A 22,409-nucleotide genomic window follows, 5' to 3' on the forward strand; every position below is an offset into this window, starting at 1 on the left:
TATACACATATCATAGTTAACATTTTAATTCAGGAATATTGCTAACAAAAAAAGGTTGAAATTTGTAAAAACTACAAATTACATTTGTATTGTCAATTGTCATTATTATCAAAATGGCAAATTTCCCATGAGTTTTAGCCTTGTTTTCAATTCTGATTTACATACTCTTTTCTCCTCAAACCTACCTTTCAACAGGCGCTCATCGTCATGCTCGGTGCGAATGGGCGCCAGTCGCCCCATGCTCCGGAAGATCGCAGCGTCTCTGCCCCAGTAGTCACTGTAGAGTCCAGTGAACAATTCACTACCTACATGGAAACAGCAGTTAAAAATAAGTCATTATTTGTTTCTGGATCTGACAAAAATGTATAAACCACAATTACATTAAACATATCCAGGTTTACTGTGTATACAACTTTATGAAATTAACACTACTGTTAAGAACGTGGATGGTACAGTCAGACTGGCTGGGTTTGAATCGTGATTCTGCCACTTACTAGCTGTGTGAACTTGGGCAAGTTGTTTAACCTCTCTGTGCCTCAGCTCCTTCATTTACACTTAGGAGTAGCACTCAAGTGTTAAGAATAAAGTACCTAGAAGAGTAGCCGGCATATACTAAGACCTACACGAGTATTTGATACAGAACCTGATTTCATCTTATTTTACTGAACTTCTTTTAACCCTCATATTATCAAGGTATTATTATTATTATTATTGGTTTTATGTGTGAGTCAGCTAACTCAAATCCTTCTCGTAACAAGAAATTACTTCCATTAACATGATTTTAGTGCAGGAACCACAAAGTCTGACAAAGCTGTATATAATCCAATTAATTGTCATTTAATTTGTAAGTTTGTGGCTTAGTTAGCGAGAAACCATATAGAGTTCATAATTTAATCAGGCAGTCAACAGAATGAACAAAGTTAACTGCAACACGTGGTGGAGGCTGCAAACCTAAATTCAGACCAAGGAATACACAAATGTATGCAGGGTCTCAAGAATTAACAATGTGTCTTTGGGGCCAGCCAGAAAGAAGGACGTTAAAGTAGCTTATGAGAAGAGAAAAATAATTTTTAACTAATAGAAAAATAACAAAAGGATATAACTGGAACTCCAGAAAGACCAATACTTCTCCAGCATGGGGACCTGGAGCCCTCTTTTGCCAAAATGACAACAAAAGGTAATCAGTGTGCCTATCAGTGGTGCCAGCAGGACTATCCTGGGCACGTGTAGCTCGGGTGTCCCATCGCAGGCAAAAATCTCTGGCCAAGAAGCAAATGATAGCAGGAGATCACCTGAACTAGAAACCTCAATTTAGGGTGGTAAAATTATATTCTTAATGAGTGTTATATAACTTCAGTCAGGTTTAAAAATATGGAGATGAGGAGTGCACTAAACTCAAAGTATGAATGTTTTCCTGTAAATTTGGAATGTGTGCATATGAGGACACGGTATTTAAAGTGCTTTAAAGTTTAAGAGAATTTAAATTAATTGTATTTTCAATTTAATAAATTTAATTGTATACTCAATTTTAGAATTAGAATTATTAATGTTACAGGTAAAAAAATTTGACCAAGTAAACAGAATTTAAGAGAACTTGTGTCATATTTATAAATTTTATGGATTAGATTTTAAAAAATTGTTTCAATATTTATGCAGGGTTTTTTCTACTATAAGTCTTTTAAAACTTTAAAAAACTTGAATAGATTAAATACATTTGTATGGTTTAAAATCTGAGAAAGTAATCAACTGAGTTGTAAATAGGACACCTTGTCAAGAAGTTTATTTTCAACTTGAGTTAAATGATTTAATTTTTTAACTTTTTATTTTTATTTTTTTTATGTGAGGAAGATCAGCCCTGAGCTGACATCCGCCAATCCTCCTCTTTTGGCTGCGGAAGACTGGCCCTGGGCTAACATCCATGCCCATCTTCCTCCACTTTATATGGGACGCCGCCACAGCATGGCTTGACAAGAAGTGCGTCGGTGTGCGCCTGGGATCCAAACCTGTGAACTCCGGGCCGCAGAAGCGGAGCGCGGGCATTTAACCGCTATGCCAGTGGGCCAGTCCCTGACTTAACTTTTAAAAGTAAAGTTGATTACTTTCATTATACCAGGTTTAGAAATAGAATAATGAGATATAAATTGAATTCAAAGGCTTAAGAAAAATAAATTTTTAGATATGTTATTATAACAATTTTTCATTCACAAAAAGACAAGTAACTGTAAATAGTTTTTTCAGTTCACAAAATCCACTATGAATACTTAAAAATTATATAAGATACAAATAAATAAATCTAGGTTTCCCACAAAGGAATTCACTTTAAAACTATATATAAAGGAAAAAGAGAGAGAGGAGAGACAGAAGCAAATATGGTAGAATATTAACAATTGGTGAATCAAGGTAAATGGTATACAGGTGTAAACTTTACTCCACTTTCAATTTTTCTTCTTATTTGAAAATTTTCAAGATAAGAAGTTAAAAAAAAAGAGCTGTATTTGTTGAGTTCATCCTATATAGTCAATGTATGCTAAGTGAGAGGTGTCATAAGGAAAATAACAAAAACTGAAAAACAAAGTTGCTTTATGTCTGGACTTAAGAAAATATAATTTGGCAGAGAAAAGTTAGATCAGGACTGTTATTTAAGCATGTTCTTTGGTAATAGAAGGAGAAAAGAGTAACATAATTTATATCAGTCAATTAATGTTATGTCCGCCAGAAATTTTATATCTATATCTGGAGAAAGAGTATTTTGAGATAAAAGGCACCCAGTGGTTAGAGATATGAACCACAAGTGGGATGCAGTCTGCACCACTTGAACACGGAGAAAAGAAAGTCATGCTGAATTCATTAAAAGTCCCTGGGGATCATCAACTCTATGGCATAAATGAATGAGTAGACACATAAAAGAGTTAATTGACTACTGAACCCCCAAGAGTGAGGATTTTTCTGAAATATTTTTGTTTTTAATTATTATACTTGATTATATGTCCCATCTAAAATATAAAGACAATTTTGTAAAATTGTTCTAAACATAACTTATTTTTCTAATACAGACTGGGCTGAATGTTTAATAACTAATGGGTACAAAAAATAGATTTCTTAAAAATCATGACAGTTTTCTATTTCAGTTTTTAATATTTGATTTTTAATTTCCTAAAATATTTCTAGAACTTTGATATCTGAAAATAATATTATGGAAAAGTAACCTTTATATTAGGTCACATCAATTTTATTGCACTTATCCCAAATTGGAACATTGTTTCCAAGTTTTACTTGTTTTATTCAATTCTATAAACTTAACAAATAAGTGCCCCTTGGGGCCACTAGATGGCAACCCTATGATACCAAATAATACTATATCCAGGGCAGGTTATCTGCACAAAGAAGATAATATACTACCAATTTTACCCAATTTCCCTTTTTGCACCCAGATAAAAGAAAATAGTTTGTGAACAATACAAACAACACAACATGAACTGCATGACTTAAACTTCAAAGAAGCTAGACAGGTGCTAAAAACTCTATGCTATGTAAACGGAACCAAATGTGTTTCTGTTGGAAATGTTAGATTTTCCTCAGAAGGGAAAGATTCTCCTTTCATATCTTATTATCAGTGTGAAGAACAAAATAAATTTATAGTAATAGATAATAATGATATTTGGTAAAATACTTTCCTAAGAAAAAATAAACAGTTTAATGAAAAATAATAAATTGGAATAAAGCTTTAGCCACAAATGATACCTAATTGTAACTAAAAGAGCAAGAATATTCAGCATTGTTATAATAATTGATACTATTTACAGTAAATACATAGTTTCTAGTTGAAAACTTTAAAATTACAACCATTTGGTATAGAGAAAATTTGTGAATCAATATTTTGGTATTTTACAGAGTACAAAGATAACATCTGAATAAATCACGTTTTCACGGATTAAAAAGAAAAAAGTTTCATGTAAATACAGTCATGTGTCACTTAACAACGGGGATATGTTCCGACAAACGCGTTAGGCAATTTCATCGTCGTGCAAACATCATAGAGTGTACTTATGCGAACCTAGATAGTATGGCCTACTACACAGCTAGGCTATATGGTACTAATCCTATGGGACCACTATCATATATGCAGCTCTTTGCTGACCAAAACATCGTTATGTGACGTACGACTGTAGTAAAATATGTTTTAGTGTTTTCAATGATAAGAACAGAACTACCTAAGTTTTTAGTTTTCTCTGTCTATGGAGACATGATATTTAATAAATGTACTAGCTTAGCCATAAATCTAACTGGTATCTAATCTATTTTGATATTCTGAATATAAATAACCAACTTGATTTTGACGCCATATATTATTTTTCACTGTTGTAGCACTGGCTTCTGATGGTAACTGATGTTATGTTAATTTTAGATGGTCAAGTGTGGCTATAATTAAAAAATAAAACACACATCTGCAGGGTGTCTTGACAGGTGAATGTAACTTATCATTGTCATGCTCAACAATAGTCTCTGTACAGAAACAAGAATAGTGGAAACAGTTCTGCATTGGAAATCTGGCAAACTAAGCCCCTAACTCGAAATCTGGTGTTTGACCGTGGCAAAACTGTTCAGTATCTCACGGTCTTGGTTACCTGTAGAATTAGAGAGGCCCACACGTGATTTCTGGAGCCTGAAAAGCGTTTATATTCTCTCTGCTGCCGTTTTTTTTTTTTGCCTGGAATTCTGCACCTCCCTTCCCACTTCACCTCCCATTTACCTGACTATTGCCCACTTTCTCCATGAAGCCTTCCCTGACCAAACTTTCATTAGAGGTTCCTAGTACCACCATAGCCCCTGTGCCTATTTCTATCATATTGATGATCCTACTATGTTTTAATTGTCTCCTTATGTATTTGATATTATGCCTCACTAGAATGTAAACTTCTTGATGTGTCTTTTTTTTTTTTTTTTTGCTGGTTTTGCTCTTTTTCTTTTTTTTTTTTTAATTTTTTGTTTATTGCAGTAACATTGGTTTACGACATTGTAAAAATTTCAGGTGTACATCATTGTACTTCTATTTCTGCATGGACTACATCATGTTCACCACCAAAATACTAATTACAACCCATCACCACACACATGTACCGAATTATCCCTTTCACCCTCCTCCCTCCCCCCTTCCCCTCTGGTAACCACCAATCCAATCTCTGTCCCTATGTGTTTGTTTATTGTTGTTATTATCTACTACTTAATGAAGGAAATCATACGGTATTTGACCTTCTCCCTCTGACTTATTTCACTTTGCATTATACCCTCAATGTCCATCCATGTTGTCACAAATTTGATGTGTCTTATATATTCTTTTGTCCTCAATATCTTGCACGGTGTCTGCAATACAGAAAATGCTCAATAAACATTTGTTGAATCAATGAATGGCATAATGAATTAATAAGTGAATATATCTAAAACTCCTTTTAGGTGTTTATATTAAAAAGCTGTGAAATGCAATAAGAAAAAAATCAGGATAAGATTCTGATTTTTCAAAAATGCTTCAGGGAGAAAATTTCAAAAGAAAGAAAAAACCATTAGGCATTTATATAAATAACAGAGTTCTTTGAATTTTCACTCCTCGAGAAGCCTACGTTATTTAATAATTTTAATTCATGAACACAGGGACTCTATGTTCTTCTAGTATTTGTCCCTAATAGTTTCACCCCAAAAGACTGTGTTTACACTAAACTGCTTACATGAAAGAAAATAAGATAATTATTTGACTCTTGGCAATATACAAAAACAAATAATTCTAAATTAAAATGCATAATTAAAATATTTTTCTACATAATTCCTTTTTTACAATGCAAACTTTAATTGAAGTTTTAATTAAACATATTGTATCACCTTAATATTTTATGGAACTAATCAAGAGCTTTGTTCATGGTCTATATATTAATCTGAGTTTTTATTTACCGTGTTGAAAATATAGATTTTAATTGTTTAGTGAGAAAACTTCACAGTGTTCCATGTTCTTCGTAAGTTTTACTCAAGCATTTCTCCTATTTATGTTGTAAATGTCTACAAATCTAAATAACGTGAAATACATTTGCATCGTGGAAAGCATATGGCTAAAGACTAATTCAACTGCATCATTTTATAACTGAATTGTATAATTTTGTTAGAAAATTATTTTACTTTCAATGCACTATTTTGCAGAATGACTGTGGCATGCATAACTGCAAAGAGAAACAAAATGCACTTGGAAGGATGAGAATGGATAAGAATGATCCGTAAAATCCAACATTCCAGTTTGCACCCACACTGCTTAGGATGCTGAAAGAGACCAGGAAGAACATGTCCTTTTATTAGTTATGTAGTTGCTGTTTGGGCTTTTTTGGGGTTTTTTTGTTTGTTTTGGCATATAGCTAGCATTAGCTATCAATGCTAAGAAGGTGGTTTCTGAGGCATGAAGGAAAAAAAAACGTGTTTTGAATCTGTTCACATGCATTTGCTGGCACCCGTGGCTAAACTCTTGAGATTTCTTGGTGACATGGACACTGTCATGGTCAACCCAGACTCCTAAAGAAGAGGATGTCAATGGGGAATTGGAGAGGGAGACTTTTTTTTCCTTCTATCTTTTTAAAGATTTTTTTTGTTTTGTGTTGAGGAAATCATAAGCAAAGTATTCAAATAGCTCCTTAGGGACTAGCAGTTATGGCCAGAATCAACAGTAAGCATGTGGATAACTTGCATTTTGCCAAATGTGAGGCAGCAGCAGCCTTGGATAAGAAATTATAGATATTCTTTCAGAACAGGAATGTGGTAAGGGCCTAACTTTAAGTCTAAGCTTCTATACAGTTGGGATGAATTCAAGAAACGAGCCAGCTATTCACTTGTTATGTTTATAGAGGTTGTAATTATAAAGACATGGATTTTACCTTCCTTTAGATTTTTTCATTTATTTTTCTAATATTTATTTAGTTTTATTTTGTGCCAGAATTATTTAGTCATAACTCTGCCCTGAATATAAATATAGTTAATTGAAAAGAAACATTTATTTATTTAAAAAGTTTTAACATTATTAAGAGATTGAAATAATCAAATTTTCCCTGCATGTATTCCAACTCCCTTCCATTCAATCAACATTGACCTTTAATTCACAGAATTTGTGATGAGGAGATATAGTCACAAACGTCTTCTTATTATGCAAAAAAAAAGCACAGGAAGAAAATAAAATTTTAGAGGCTGTAAACTATTGCAGTGTTATTTTCTGAAAAGAGTAACATAGGAGAAAAAGAGCATAGGAAGAAAATTGCAGTGACTGTAAAATATCTTGTGGTTATTTGTCAAAACAAAATTCAGTAAGTCGTTAACTTGAGAAGTATCCTAAAAATATCCCAACAACAAAGCTAACACTTTCAAAGCAAAGCGTGAAAAGGTACATGACAAATCAGTGTGGTTTTCCCCCAAACGTAGTAACATGCCCATTAACATACCTTAGGCACTTCAGGTATGCTAGGTATTAAATTACACCTGAAACTGGTAATAGAAATCTGGGCCACAACGAAACATTAAAAAAAAATGGCAATAGAATTGAGAGGGCAAAGTATAAGGGAAATCCTGAAGTTACTGAAGATGTTATTAACTTAATAAGGAGAATATTACAAAATTATATCAAACACAACTGATGAAAAAGAGTCAGCTAATATTTTTCCTTCCTGGCCAAAATGACATATGACATAAAGAAAATATTTCCTGAATTTTTATTTGGCCAGTCACCAAACCTAATAATTTAGTGGCAAGATAAGTACTAAGTATCTTTGGATAACTTGAAAAGTATAGGGAAGTAATGAAGCAGTTCATTTTACTAAATAATTCACTGTTTCAACTAATTGTTTTTAAAACCAGGTTGTAATGTCTTGCCTTTTTCAGACAGTTACTTAAGACCACTTTAAATATATTAATAATCACAGTAGGGGGGAAATGTGGCTAATGTAGAAATATTGCACCTGCCATATGAACTTATATGCCACCAAAATCAACTATGTTAATACGATGTGGCATTTGAAGAGCAGGCCTAATTAATGTATGATTTCATTTTGATTGGTTTCTGAACATACAGAACATAGCTCAATAAGAAGCTTGTTTTACTCCTTAAATCCTGTTTCGCATAGAATCATTGCAAGTTACTAACATTTCATTTCTAAGTTACATTATAAATTTGATAAAAATGTCTGCGTTAACTTGTCTTTCATCCAGCAAAAAATCTTCATTCCTTATTCAGTTTTTCAGTAAGCTTTTACTCCACGTGATCTTAAGTCAAATGAATTTAACTGAAAATTGTATCTAAAGAAATTGTAAGAAATTCTCTGATTTGCAGGCACTTTTTTTTCTTTGAGGGCCTTGTTAGTTTTACAAGTATTGTTACAAATTTGAGTTTTTTATCATGAAAGTGCATCCTAATGTGAACAGGCATTAAACATTAAGTGTAACCTATAATTAACAAAGAAACAAAGAAGGAGCAATGGTCTAAAGATGGTCACCTTTTTGCTGGAGTCTTGTCCCAACTCATCAGCAGAGAACATGCGTGGTCATAAAAGGCCACATTCATGCATTCTTTCCCTGTCAGAGTAAGCTACACCGAGCTTGCCAATTCCAACTCAGGTAGTTCCATTTTTCCAGCCCAAATTCCCACTGCTTTTTCAATTGGGTGAATTATTTCTACTTCCTCTCTTAAAAAGAGTTGCTGGCGCCCATAGGTTATCAGGTTTCCATCCCAGTGGCTGCCGCATATCCAGTGTGAATGAGTGATCTCTCAAAGGTACTTTGAGATGAAAGCTAGTGGATAAATGTGAAGAATTATATTTTTATTTCTTCTCTTTGGAGGGATTATTCTATAACTTTTTGTGTTTAGCTTGGAGGGCTCTTATGATTTGATTTCTCTTCTGAATAAGTGAAACAGCCACCCAGATGGCAAGCACTTCACATTTCAGCACAGTGTAATTTGATTTGGAAGTTCAAGGAAACTCACTTGGAAATGTCCCTCCAGTAATATTTCCCTTCTTAAAAAAATCAGTTTTAAATTCCTGGTTTCATGCATAAACAGGCTCCAGGGAGGCTGAGTGGTGAGTGGCAGGGTGGTTAAAGAAATTGCTTTTAACCATTTAAATGAAATGTTAAAAAATAAATGGTATTCTCTTCTAGTCTCAGAATTTTCACATTTTAATATCATTTATAATAGTCTTATAAGTAATATCGTCAAATTTATTTTTGGTTGCCAAATTTATTTTTGGTTTGTATGTTTAGGAACTCCAATGAGTATTCCATTCAGTCACTATTTATATATAGGAGGCCTTTTCTATGCAAGATGTTGTATGTAAAAGAAAGAAGAGAAAGTCTCTTTCTTCCAGAAATATTCAAATCTTAAACCTATAAAGTTACAAAAATCACTATAAACTTTCCAAAAAAACTGTATGAGTCGATCAAATGCATGTATTTTAATTCATACACTGCCCATCTACCAGGAGTTTCTAACATTTATGGATCTGGCATTCACCAAAAGTGTCATTCCTAAGGTTTTGATTCCTACTAAGTGTAAACTGACTTAGGCAACTCTATTGTCATATTTAAAAACTCCCTTCCTCACACTGTGTTTACACACACACATACACAAACACACACACGGGTTAGTAAACGAACGGAAGATTTCTTAATATAATATTTTTCTTTAAAATTTTTTATTTTTAATAAATACTACATCTCTTTATTCAAGCCCTGAAGAACTCAATTACTATGTGAAATTCTCATCTTTCAGATCTTTCAAATTATGAAGCTAATGTAAACGAAACTACCCCTATTAATTAGAGCTAACAGGAGATTTTTGTTCTACAAATAAATATATATCTATAAAGACTCTACTTATTGGACCTGAGTACCATGATTGGGATGGGGAAGTGTAGGGAGTGGGATGCAAGGCCCATCAAAATCAACTGTCTGGAATAAGTTCAGGGATTGTACAGTCTCTAGAATACACAGGAACATCTGTATCAAATCTAAATCAAGCATAAGATACTTTGATTAATCATCAGTGAGGAGTTTTAACTACTTATTTAGAATAAGAAGTCTCTACATGTTACTTTACACTTTCTCATTTTCTGCAAACAGGACGACCTAATTTTAGCATATAACTCTAAATGTTGCAAATGTAATAATAGAAACTTGTACATCTGTACCATACCTATATCAGAACTTCTCAACACTGAGAACACAGTATGATTCCTCATAGCACCTATGCTAAGTGTCAGGGGTTGCTCTCTTCAACTTTATACTTGGGAACTCATCCATCTGTCTGCACCATCACAGTGCTAGAATACTTTGACAAAGGTGCCATTTTCAATCACAAATTGTATAAAAGAGAAAAAGTATTTTGCTGGGTCTTAAACGAGATTCTCAGGTACCTCATCTAATTAAATTGAAATCTAGATCAGACATGCCAGGTTATTCTGTTATTTCAATCTGGATATTTAGTGGTAGTTTGAGCTGGTTAACCTCTATAGTTTAGATTTTATATTAACAAGAATTTAGATAAATGATTTTTAAGTTCTAAATTGAAATGACTTTCTGCTGAATTCTACTGATACAGAGAAAGGCACCAAGAAGAGAATATTAGAAGTTCCCCTCAAGTTACAGAGTATTTAAAACATGAAGAATTAACATATGCTAAAATAGTTTAGTTTTTAAAATTTTGATAGAGTATTCATATAATTTTGTATTCCTAAGCATTTTGTGAACATTCAATGGTACAATTCAAAATATCCTACATCAGGTATTATGTGACAATTTGTGTTTCCAGAATGAGACACCCATACTTCATGTCAGCTGCACTTATTTTAGAGTCAAATTGGCTCAAGTTAACAGGGCTTGAAATTTACTATCATTGCTCCCAGCACCAATAAATAGAGATGACAAGGCAACATTATAAAGAAATACCACAAAACGAACTGAAGTTTCAAAATCAATACGACTACTACCAGAGGTCTGCAGTGACAATAATTACCAACTAACGCGGAGACGAAGGAGGAGCTGGGATCGAAAGGACATCGGCCCCGTCCTCTCTCAGATCTGTGTGATTCCAGGTGAAACACGGGATCCTTAAAGAAAACCAGAAGTGCCATTATATATATGCCAATTTTAATAGGAATTTAATTGCTCAGATAAAATACATTAAACCTTGATTATTTACAAAATAGGTATTGGAAATAGGGCATCAGTGAGTAACATCAAGTTATTTAGGAACAAACAGGGTTTTATAAATAAACACATGGGTTTTGCAGACGCATAGGGGTTTTCTCGCTCCTCCCAAAAAGTATGCAGGTGATGAAATGAAAGAAATTCCCAGTGTTTATCACCAGATAAGACAGTATTAGTCATTCTGAGAGGTGTCAGTTAAATATTCCAAAGAAATGGAAACTTGTTGAAAAAAGGTTACTAAAAAGGAGATTCAATGATAAACATGGAAATGGGCTTTTATTCCACAAAGGCCATTACTGAGTTTTTTAAATAGTCTGTAAAAGAAAATGATAAAACTTTCTATCAATAATTTGGAACAGTTATTTCCAATCATTTTTATTCTTCCTCACATATTCTTTGCATAGACTTTTAATATTTAACAATTTAGAGAATGATTACTGCATAAATAACTACTTGAATACAAATGTATAAATAAATGCTGTATTATGAGAGATATTTCTTGAAAATAAATATTTCCATGAAAAACCACTACTTTATTGGTTCCTATTGCAAGCACATAATCACAGAACTTTTCTCTGAATGTTCCCAGATTTCAAAATTCTCATTAATGGATATTTTTATAATTAGTTTCCATTAAGTGTGTTATAAACGGTTTGGGTAAAAGAAAACAGTTTGGAAAAGTGACAATAAAAATCAATATTGAAATTTTGTAGGAAAAAACTACTTTGCACTAGAATATTGCTGATACTGCTGACTGGGGCGTCTATGAGCAGCCCTGCCCACCTGTGAACCACGAACTTATAACAATCCTAAATCCTGAGTAACCTCTGAGAGTTGCATGTACTTTTCTGGAACTTGATCTTCACTTTCTTAGACACCCCATTTACTCCAAGTTATTTGTTTTGTCCTTATTTTGCCATTCGTATTTGACACACTTTCCTTCTTCTCTCTATGATATCCTAAAATCACCATCCTGATCCTGCCATTCCAAAACCTTTCCCATAAATGCAGAGTTTGCCTGACCCCTATAATCCTCCAGTCTTATCTTTAGAATTGAACCATAGCTTATAGAACAAATGTGGCCTCCTGACCCAGAGGTGTGGCTAAACTGATATTTTAAGCCAAAGAAAGTTTTACCTATTTAGACACTTTACACAAATTAGTAGAGAGCAAGAATGCCAGTAAATAATTTGAGACATTTTGGTGTTCACTTCCCAGAGATGACAAATTTGCAATGACATGAAAAGAAAACGTTCATTCAAATAAGCTAGAATTACTGGTCTGCCCAGCCAAGATATACGTTGAAAGGGTTTCATCTAAATTTGTGAAACAGATCCATAGTATTATATGGACAGATCAAGTCTATGAATATAATTATTGTTTGCCCCTTTAGTCTCTGCCACTTTATAGAACATTCGGAAAAAATAGGTAGGATACACATATATTTGTTATAATACAGTCAAATGTCTAAACCTTTGGTCATAGAAAGCTGTTGAAGAGATATTGAACTACTTTCTTAAATCAAGACTTTCTATAGCTTCAAACTTCTGTGAACTCAACTTTTTATCTCTAATGACCGATGAATTTGATTTATCTAATGGATATAATTAGACACTTTAAACACTGCAATTGAAACTGCAAGAGAACAAGCACATTGCTTATTTATTCAAGGAAGAACAATACATTCATTTAAATTTAAACTGTCAAGTGGGTGAAACAGAAAATGCAAACTGTAAGAATGCTAAGATCAAGAGAATCTCAGATTTTGAAGAACTACAGAATTAGATGAAGAAAATGAAGTCACAATTTCTTAGAAAAGTCACAGGTTTTCATAAATATAAATTGTAATCTAGGTTCCTGAAGCTATTGTTGATATGTGAATTTCAGCATGTTTCTGAGATATCAAGTATCTGACATATCAGTGTCTTCAACTTCCAAGAGAAGTAAATTGAATCAACTGGAAACTATATTCACAAAGAAGCCTATAACTCTAACATTTTGAAAACAATTAAGTGGAACTCAGAATCATCCTTGACTTTTTAATTATGTATGAGGCACAATTCTGTGCGATATGTAAACCTATTTGAGTCTGTAAAAGGACACACTCTTTTATGAAACCTCAAATTTGACACTGAGAATACATGAGTACTGCACATTTAATAACTCATATTCTCAAACATCTGTGCCTCAGGTCCAACTCAGATGTACCTTGACTGAACCATTCCCACCTTTTTCTGAAAGACTTCAAATATCTCTCTCTCATTTATTTGATTAATGGCTAATCAAATAAATGGCTACCTCAAGAAACAGTCATTTAAAATAATGAACAAGTTAAATTAAACTTCTTTGCTTGCTTTTTACATCACTATTAAGAGTCCATACTCGAGAATAGCTTAAAGGATAGACATAGTATCATTTTAATTTAAAAAATTCGTGTGTTGTCAATGTATATATATATATATCAAATCACCACAATGCACACTTCAAATATCTTACAATTTTATCTGTCAATTATACCTCAACAATGTTGAAAAAAAGCATGTATTCTGCAGTTTCTAATTTCTCAGCCCACTAATGATTAAAAAAAGATAAACTATTGGAACTTCCCTGCATTAGATAAGCACCATTATCTTTATGTACAAAGAGAAGAAAGGTCCAAATCTTTAGAGGATATGGTCACTTCATCGATACATAACACTTGGTTAATAATACAGTCACGGGGTCGGCCCCGTGGCTTAGTGGTTAGGTGCGCGTGCTCCACTGCTGGCGGCCCGGGTTCGGATCCCGGGCGCACACCGATGCACCGCTTCTCTGGCCACGCTGAGGCCGAGTTCCACATACAACAACTAGAAGGATGTGCAGCAGTGACATACAAGTATCTACTGGGGCTTTGGGGGGGAAAAATAAATTAAAAAAAATAATAATAATACAGTAATGTACCGTATAATGATATTTCAGTCAATGACGGACCGCAGAGAGGATGGTGGTCCCATAAGATTAGTACCATATAGTCTAGGTGTGTAGTGGGCTATACCATCTAGGTTTGTGTAAGTACACTCTATGATGATCACACAATGACAAAATTGCCTAACGGCATTTCTCAGAGCGTATCCCTGTCAGTAAGTCAAGTAATACAAAAATGGACAACAACGTCAAATTGGATTATAGATTGTGATACTTCTTAAATTTGAAGACTTGTAATGTGTATTTGGTAGACTATAATATTTGTAAAAAAACAGTGAAGAGTTGCTTTGAACACTTGAAAGTTCTGTAACTCCTCTGTCTTCTCACTTTGCATAGGTCTTCTTTGACCCTGTCCCCAAACTTGGCTGCTTGTTAAATGAACATTTTAATTACTAAATTAAGATGTCATTACATAGCACAGAAGGTTCTATATTTATTTTTATTAGTCAGAAAATATCTTTCCACAAGAGTATAATACAGGTTCTGTCTATATCCTTTATTTAAATCACTGTATGCCTGGGGCCAGCCCCGTGGCTTAGCGGTTAGGTGCACGCGCTCCACTACTGGCAGTCTGGGTTCGGATCCCGGGCGCACACCGACGCACACTCTCCAGCCATGCTGAGGTGGCGTCCCACATACAGCAACTAGAAGGATGTGCAACTATGACATACAACTACCTGCTGGGGCTTTGGGGGAAAAAAAAGGAGGAGGATTGGCAATAGATGTTAGCTCAGAGCCGGTCTTCCTCAGCAAAAAGAGGAGGACTGGCATGGATGTTAGCTCAGGGCTGATCTCCCTCAATAAAAAATAAAAAATAAATCACTGTATGCCTTTAAAACAGTAATATTGTATCCCTGTTTTTTACTTTATTTTTTAATTTCTAAGTTAATAGAAGTTGTAACAAAAATATGTTGCCTATTTTTTTTAACAAAGGTTATCATGATGTTATTACTAAAATAATATTTGATAGTAAAAGCTAGTAAAGGGCTGACTTTTTTCATTCCAGTGACTCGGAAGTCTAAGTGTGGCTATGAACACATGCACCTTTACAGTACTATTATCTGGAGCCCCGCCTCATTTGCTGATACAAGTAATAGCTTCATCACAACTGTTCAGTTGTCTGTGACAAATGACTGAGAGGCCTCAATAAATATCATCTAAGCACATTATGTGCAATCATAACCTTAAAGCATATTTAGATGACACCTCAGAGTAGTTACAAGAAAGAAGTCAATGCCAGCATAAGTAAGAACATGAAGTTATCTTTCACTTAATCAATGCTTTGTGACATTGTAAAAAAAGAAATCTGTCTGTGGTTAAAGCTAATCAAACCTAGACACGGCTTGCCTCTTTTATGAACATACTCAAAATTCACATTTTTTAACCATTAATCTTTGTTGATAACAAGTATAAGATTTCCATTGAATAAATCATGAAATATGAAGTTCAGAAAAGTAATTTCTATTAGAGATAATATGAATATTTAAACTATATTTCTGACCCAATTTTATTGCTCCTCCCAAAACTTTCCACCATACGTTCTGAAATCCCTATTTCACGGTAACTAAATCCCTAAAACCACACTCAATTTGCAACATGTTTCAATACTTCTTTGCCTTAATTGAGTCATAGCTCACATACTAGGCATAATTATGGTGCCTCAAAGATGTCCACATCCTAATCCCTGGAATCTGTGAATATCTTACCTTACACGGCAAAAGGGACTTTGCAGATGTGCTTAAGGATCTTCAGATGGGAGATTACCCTGAATTATCTAGGTGGACCCAAGGTAATCACATGAGTCCTTAAAAGAGTCAGAGAAGGGGCCAGCCCCGTGGCGTGGTGGTTGGGTGCACGCGCTCTGCTGCTGGCGACCCTGGTTCGGATCCCGGGCGTGCACAAACACACCGCTTGTCAGGTCATGCTGTGGTGGCCTCCCATATAAAGTGGAGGAAGATCAGCATGGATGTTGGCTCAGGGCCAGTCTTCCTCAGCAAAAAGAGAATGATTGGCGTGGATGTTGGCTCAGGGCTGATCTTCCTCACAAAAAAAGTAAATAAAAGAGTCAGAGAAGATGTGATGATGATAGCAGAGAACCCAACAGAGTGATGCAGTGTGGGGAAGACTAGACCTGCCATTCATTGCTGCCTTTGAAGACGGAGGAATGGGACTATGAGCCAAGGAATGTGGATGGTTCTCTAGAAGCTGGAAAAGACAAGGAAATGGACTCTCCCCCTAGATCTTCTGGAAGGAATGCAACCCTGCTGACCCCTTGATTTCATCCCAATGAGAATCATTTCAAGACTTCTCACCTACAGAACTATGAGATAAAAAAATGTGTGTTCTTCTAAGTCACTAAGTTTGTGGTAATTTGATACAGCAGCCACGGAAAACTAATGCAGTTCCTATGAAGGTATTGCTTCCTGCCTAAAGGCTTTCAAATGATGGTTCTCTTTTTGCCCACATTCTACATTACAGAAGACAATATTAATATTGTTTGGGCTCTCCCCATTCAAATTCCAAACTACTACACCATAAATCATTCTTATCAAGACTCATGCCATTCGTCTATGCAATTCTTTCAACATTTGTTGCTGTCATCCACTGACATCTACACCTCATCCACCCTCACAATCACATCCACCTTCACAGCGTTCTTCTACATCCTGAATCCACCCTTATGCTGGATAATTTCGATGTCCATGTGCCCAATCCACAACCTAACCTCTTGGTTCCTATCTCCTCAGTGGCAATGACCTCCAGGGCCACTATGCTTCAGCCACAACACCAAGGCCCCACCACAGACCTCATCATCCAGTGCAACTGCTTAAAGGTGGACTAATAAAGCTTGAATGTTCTGTTGACTTCGCACAGCCTCTTACCCTTCCAGCTCCTCTATATGGTTATTTCTCACACTATAAATATTTTTTGATCTCATACAAACCTCCAGAGTTGAGACCCCTTTATTTTTTTCAAAATACAAAAGTCCGTTGCTGTTCTTCTCTCCCTTAGTCAGCCCTCACTTTGTTCCTTATTTTCTCATTCATGTGTCTGCCATCCTCATATTTAAACCTACAATACTGATGACGGCTAGAGAAAACCATAAAAAAGGGAAAACAATCACTAACAACCAGTGGCTTTGACTCAGCCCTCAAAATTACCAAGGAATTTATACATTTCCCTGGTTATGTCCTTTTATAATACCTTTGAGCAGCTATTTACTCAAACACTCTAACTTATGATCTCTCTTGACACTAAGCAGACAACCTCACACCTCATGTTTGATGGAGAAAATAAGTTTCCATCATTTGTAATTATTAATTTACATGTGTAATTGTAATTTACATATGTAATTATTACATATGTAATTATTTTTAAAAAAATCAATGCTGCCTGTGTGTCAGGTCCTGACCCTGGAACAAGAAGCACAGTAGTAAACAAAAGGAAGCCCCAAGCCCCATCACTCTACAGTTCTCATAAAATTACCCCCAATAGACTTTTCTCTCCTGTTTTTACTGTTTATTTCTGCAATATTCAACACTGTTGCCTGCTCCCCAGCACTTATTTGATTCACTCCTTTACCACTTATCACATTAACTTTAACACCATTCTCCCGAGCTGTCTCCCCAGCCCCAGCAATTAAGTCTCTACTTTGCTGCCAAAGAGTTCTTTCTGAAATGTGAATTTCCTCTTGTCATTCTCCTGTTCAAAATCCTCCACTGACTTCCACAGAACAAAGTCTCAAGTCCTTAGAATTTTAATAAGGGACTTTATCCACAGGTACTTCTTTGTCTCTAAAAGGCTGCTCTTACAGTCTGTGTACCAGCCATTCTGAACTGCTCGCAGCTTTCTGAATATCTCTTGCTTGGGCTCATTAATATGTTTAGAATAATAATGCCCATATAATATTAAAAATTCAGCACAGACCTTATCACCCCCAGGAATCCTGATCTGACTCCTTTGCCTGCCCTAGTATCAATTCCTTTCCCTTCTTGTGTCCTCCAGTAGCGTCCTATGAATCCTTCCCTTATTTCATTTAACTTCTCTGTATTATAATTGTCTGTCTGTTTGCCTCTCTTCCCTACTGGTTTGTGGAGTTTCCTTGAGGAAACTGCCTATGTGACATTTATCTTTGATCCCTTATATCAAATAAAATACCTGGCGCATAATAAATACACAACTGTTTATACTGTTTGAATAAATACTACCTTTTCAGAAACAAGTTGTTTTATCTGCTTTCTTGTGTGGTCCTTGCCTATTTTCTTACAGATCTAAAACAACTCACAAAACATAGCTGTGGATAAGCATGTGGATTTGAAACTAGATAATATGTACAAATTATTATGCTATGTTATGCTATGTTGTACATGCTTTCTTTGTGCTGCCTATATAGCAACCTCATGGTTCAATTTTTTCCTATATTTTGATTGCCATTGGCTTTAGTAAAACTGATTACATTGTTAAAACAACTAAAAGAAGAATAGATACATTCTTAATTTCCCCAGCTAAGATATACTGATAATATATTTTTATATATACTTTTACAATTTAATATGGATTTTTGCCAGGATTAATATATTAAAGGTTAGGGGTCAGCCCCGGCTTAGCGGTTAAGTGCGTGCACTCCGCTACTGGTGGCCCCGGTTCGGATCCCGGGCGCACACTGACGCACCGCTTCTCTGGCCATGCTGAGGCCGCGTCCCACGTATGGCAACTAGAAGGATCTGCAACTATGACATACAACTATCTCCTGAGGCTTTGGGGAAAAAAAAAGGAGGAGGATTGGCAATAGACGTTAGCTCAGAGCCGGACTTCCTCAGCAAAAAGAGGAGGATTAGCATGGATGTTAGCTCAGGGCCGATCTTCCTCACAAAAAAAAAAATATATATATATATATATATAAAAGGTTAGAATGAATATAATATAATTTAATATCTCACGGAAGTTACTAAAAATAAAATCAAATATTGAAGAATTATAAAGATGATTTATTTTATCCCCAAAGACCTTCTTAATGACAGTATGTAATTTGAAGTAGTATGGAGGTATGACATGGCGGTACAATCATTTGTTAATTAAGGCTTCCCTTGTCCCACATGACTTTTTTTTTTAATGAGTAAAAGGTATTCTTTTGATACTCTGGTACATGGTCATGAAACTTCAATACTGAATTGAGAGTAAAAACTGAGTTCTTAATTTTTATCAAACAGCCAACTTGACAGTAGTTTTTAGTAATTTAATTGATCTTTTCTCCATGATTTTAGAGCAGAGGCTTTCTTTACCTTGTAAAGCCAAATATGAAAAAGATACATTGATCCAATTCATCTTAATTCTTCAGGACTCAATGTATTATTTTTGCGACTTTATACAACTGAGATGTGGAAATTGTTAAAAAGAAGTAAAAAGAAAGAAAATTTACCATAGACTGAATAGTACTGATATTATGATAGAAAGCAGGCAAATTCCAAACTTTTATTGCTTTGTTTTGCATAGATCAAGCTAACTTCAAAATTGACTACAAATTCAAAGAATGAAGTTTCTCACATTATTTTGAGAGTTCATTGTGATCTTAAAGGCGGTGGTTAATTTAGCGCACAATCCAATAAAATACTAAAAGGCAAGTAATATAATTTTCTTCCATGAAGTGGAATTCAGCAACCTAGCCAACCAGGAAACTTGAGGCATGATGACATTGTCAATGACCCTGAAGCAATCGAGTTTATGGTTCAAGTAATGCGTACTGCTGGTGTTTAACCCTGTTGAGAATGTTGGTCAGTACTTACGTTGGCTTTCCATTATCTATGTTTTAACAGCTGGAATTTCTGCCTGAGTAATGTGGCTTAAATTTACAAGACATCACTAGTATTAACAGTGTGGGCTGCACTTTCTGTTTCAGTGTGACATGGAGAAGTTTTTCAATAGATCCTCCTGTGCTTGAGAGAAAGCAGGACATTTATTTACAAGTGTGGGCAGATGCTTGTGCTCTTCAGAAAAACGTCTGTAAAGAATAAATGGTGGATCCTCCCAGGAGAATTTTCCCCTTTAGGCCTTGAGGAGAGCCCTCAGAACCCAGCAAGCCGACTGTGAGCAATTCTCAATAGGTGTGACTCATTGTACAGCAGGTGTTAAATGTGATGCCAATTAAATGAAAGGAGAATTTCCCATTAGTACATCAGCTTTGTGAACTAATATTGTTTTTGCTTTCAGTGTCATTGGGATAGTCTGAAAGATGTCAAAAGTAAACTAGAACATTACAAATATTATAAGACAAAACAATAATCACCTATTTTCTTAGTTACTGCTAATAGTTAGAGAAAAAGGAAAATATACAAGGCTCATACACATGTATCTGTGGACAATGAAAAATAAAGATACAATTTTGGTACATAAATGTCTAGAATAAATAACCATAATGTGCATTTTAGTTCTCTATATAATAGTTATTTAATAATCTATCACGAATTAACTTTGAATGTGATTCATTATACCATTGGATTTTTCCTTTCATCTTCCAAGCAATAAAAACATTTATTAAAGAATATTTGAAACATTTCCCAAAGACTGAATAAACAAGCAGGAAAAAAAAACAAAAAGGGAGTAAAGTTGTAAGTTCGTAAGTAAATGTTTTGACTTTAAGGCTAACAGTTTTGCATTTTCTTTTTCCCCCCAAAGCCCAAGTAGATAGTTGCATGTCATAGCTGCACATCCTTCTAGTTGCTGTATGTGGGACACGGCCTCAGCAGGGCCAGAGAAGCAGTGCCTCGGTGCGCGCCTGGGATCCGAACCCGGGGCCGCCAGCAGCAGAGCGCGAGCACTTAACCACCAAGCCACGGGGCAGGCCCAGTTTTGCATTTTAGTTACTTTTTTCTTTACATTTTTTTCTCTAAAAATAATACACTGTATTTGTATAATAATTTAAAATTTAGGAAGTATTCTTGCATATATTATCTTGTTTTATCCTCAAAATAAGTCTGTGAAGTAAGACAGGATCAATAACATTGTTCACAAATACTATTTTCTTTTTATAGTTGAGAAATCAGAGGCTGGGCAAGGCTTTGCAAGTCTCCATGAGTGTCTTCTAATCTCTAGTTCCATATTCATTTTAGTATTACTCATCCTACATACCACTGTAAATAGAGAGGGGTGTATATGTTTGTGTTGCTAGGCATGGTTAAGCGTCTTTTATAAGGTCCTTAATGCATAATCAAGGTTCGAAAATGCATATTAAGATTTTTTTAAAGAAGAAAAACATTTATTTTATTATCATTTTGTTATTTATTAATTAATTTATATGTTCAAATGTTATACTACCTTTAATGTTATTAGAACAGCTCACAGATGTTATCAAAAACTTTAAAAAAGCACATAATACATCTAAGTAAAATTCTAACTCAATTGTCTTGTCTTGAATTTTTAAATAAATACTTGCTTAAACATGCATTTGAAGGCAAAATAATGTTTCTCCCTCTTTTGTGTATCCTTTAATTATTACTTCAGGATTCCATTCTCCTCTTCACCCTAAGTGCCCTCATCTTATGCCAATATTCTCTTAAATTCCACACTGATAGCTCTGTCTACCAGGTATGTATGCGTGGGTTACTAAAAGTATTGGAAGCAGATACTCTTCAAACTTTACTGTGTTGTCCTGAAGCCTGCTTTTACCAGAAAACGGCATCATCCTTGCTGCCTACCTCTTCCTGTTACCCTCTCAAATACAATCACATCATTCTCCCTCTGAAAAAACTTTTGGTGCTTCCTCACTGTTATAAAATCTAATCTCTAGAATGGCAGTGCAGGATCTTCACAGTTTGATCTCGGGCTTTATCCTCATGACTGCCACCATTCAATCAAAACTCCATCAGCACAAGCTGATTGACTTGCTTTAAAAGTTGTATGCGTGATAATACCCATAGCTCTTTGATTACACTTTCCTTTTGGGAAAAGGGAATTCAATTCGTCCTTTTCTCTACAACACAAATTCCTACTTAATGAGAAAATGATGTTGGAAAATGACTTCGCTGATATTCTCCAAGACTTCTCCAGGCAAAAAACTTCTCCCATGCACTATGGTATGTATCTCTTGTAGCATTATTTCCATTGCATGTGATAATGCGTATATGAGTAATTCAACAAACATTAAGAAGCCTACTACGTTCTAAGCATTCAGTCAATACCGAATTTAGGAAGCATGTTGCACGCAACTCCTTTTCAACCCCACAAAAATTAAG

At 34.9% G+C, this 22,409-nt stretch overlaps 1 protein-coding gene across 1 annotated transcript in view; it reads right to left on the bottom strand.

The window, feature by feature from the left end:
- SEMA3E (semaphorin 3E) overlaps window positions 1-22,409 on the bottom strand; it is a 250,643-nt gene that overhangs the window by 42,427 nt on the left and 185,807 nt on the right. The window contains exons 5-6 of the mRNA XM_058524644.1: window positions 11,024-11,117; window positions 186-305 (exon numbers count right to left, since the gene is read on the bottom strand). Of these exons, the coding sequence (XP_058380627.1) occupies window positions 186-305; window positions 11,024-11,117 (214 nt within the window). The remainder of the gene's footprint in view (window positions 1-185; window positions 306-11,023; window positions 11,118-22,409) is intronic.

The sequence above is a fragment of the Diceros bicornis genome, chromosome 3 (assembly GCF_020826845.1).
Source record: "Diceros bicornis minor isolate mBicDic1 chromosome 3, mDicBic1.mat.cur, whole genome shotgun sequence".
NCBI classification, from domain to species: domain Eukaryota; kingdom Metazoa; phylum Chordata; class Mammalia; order Perissodactyla; family Rhinocerotidae; genus Diceros; species Diceros bicornis.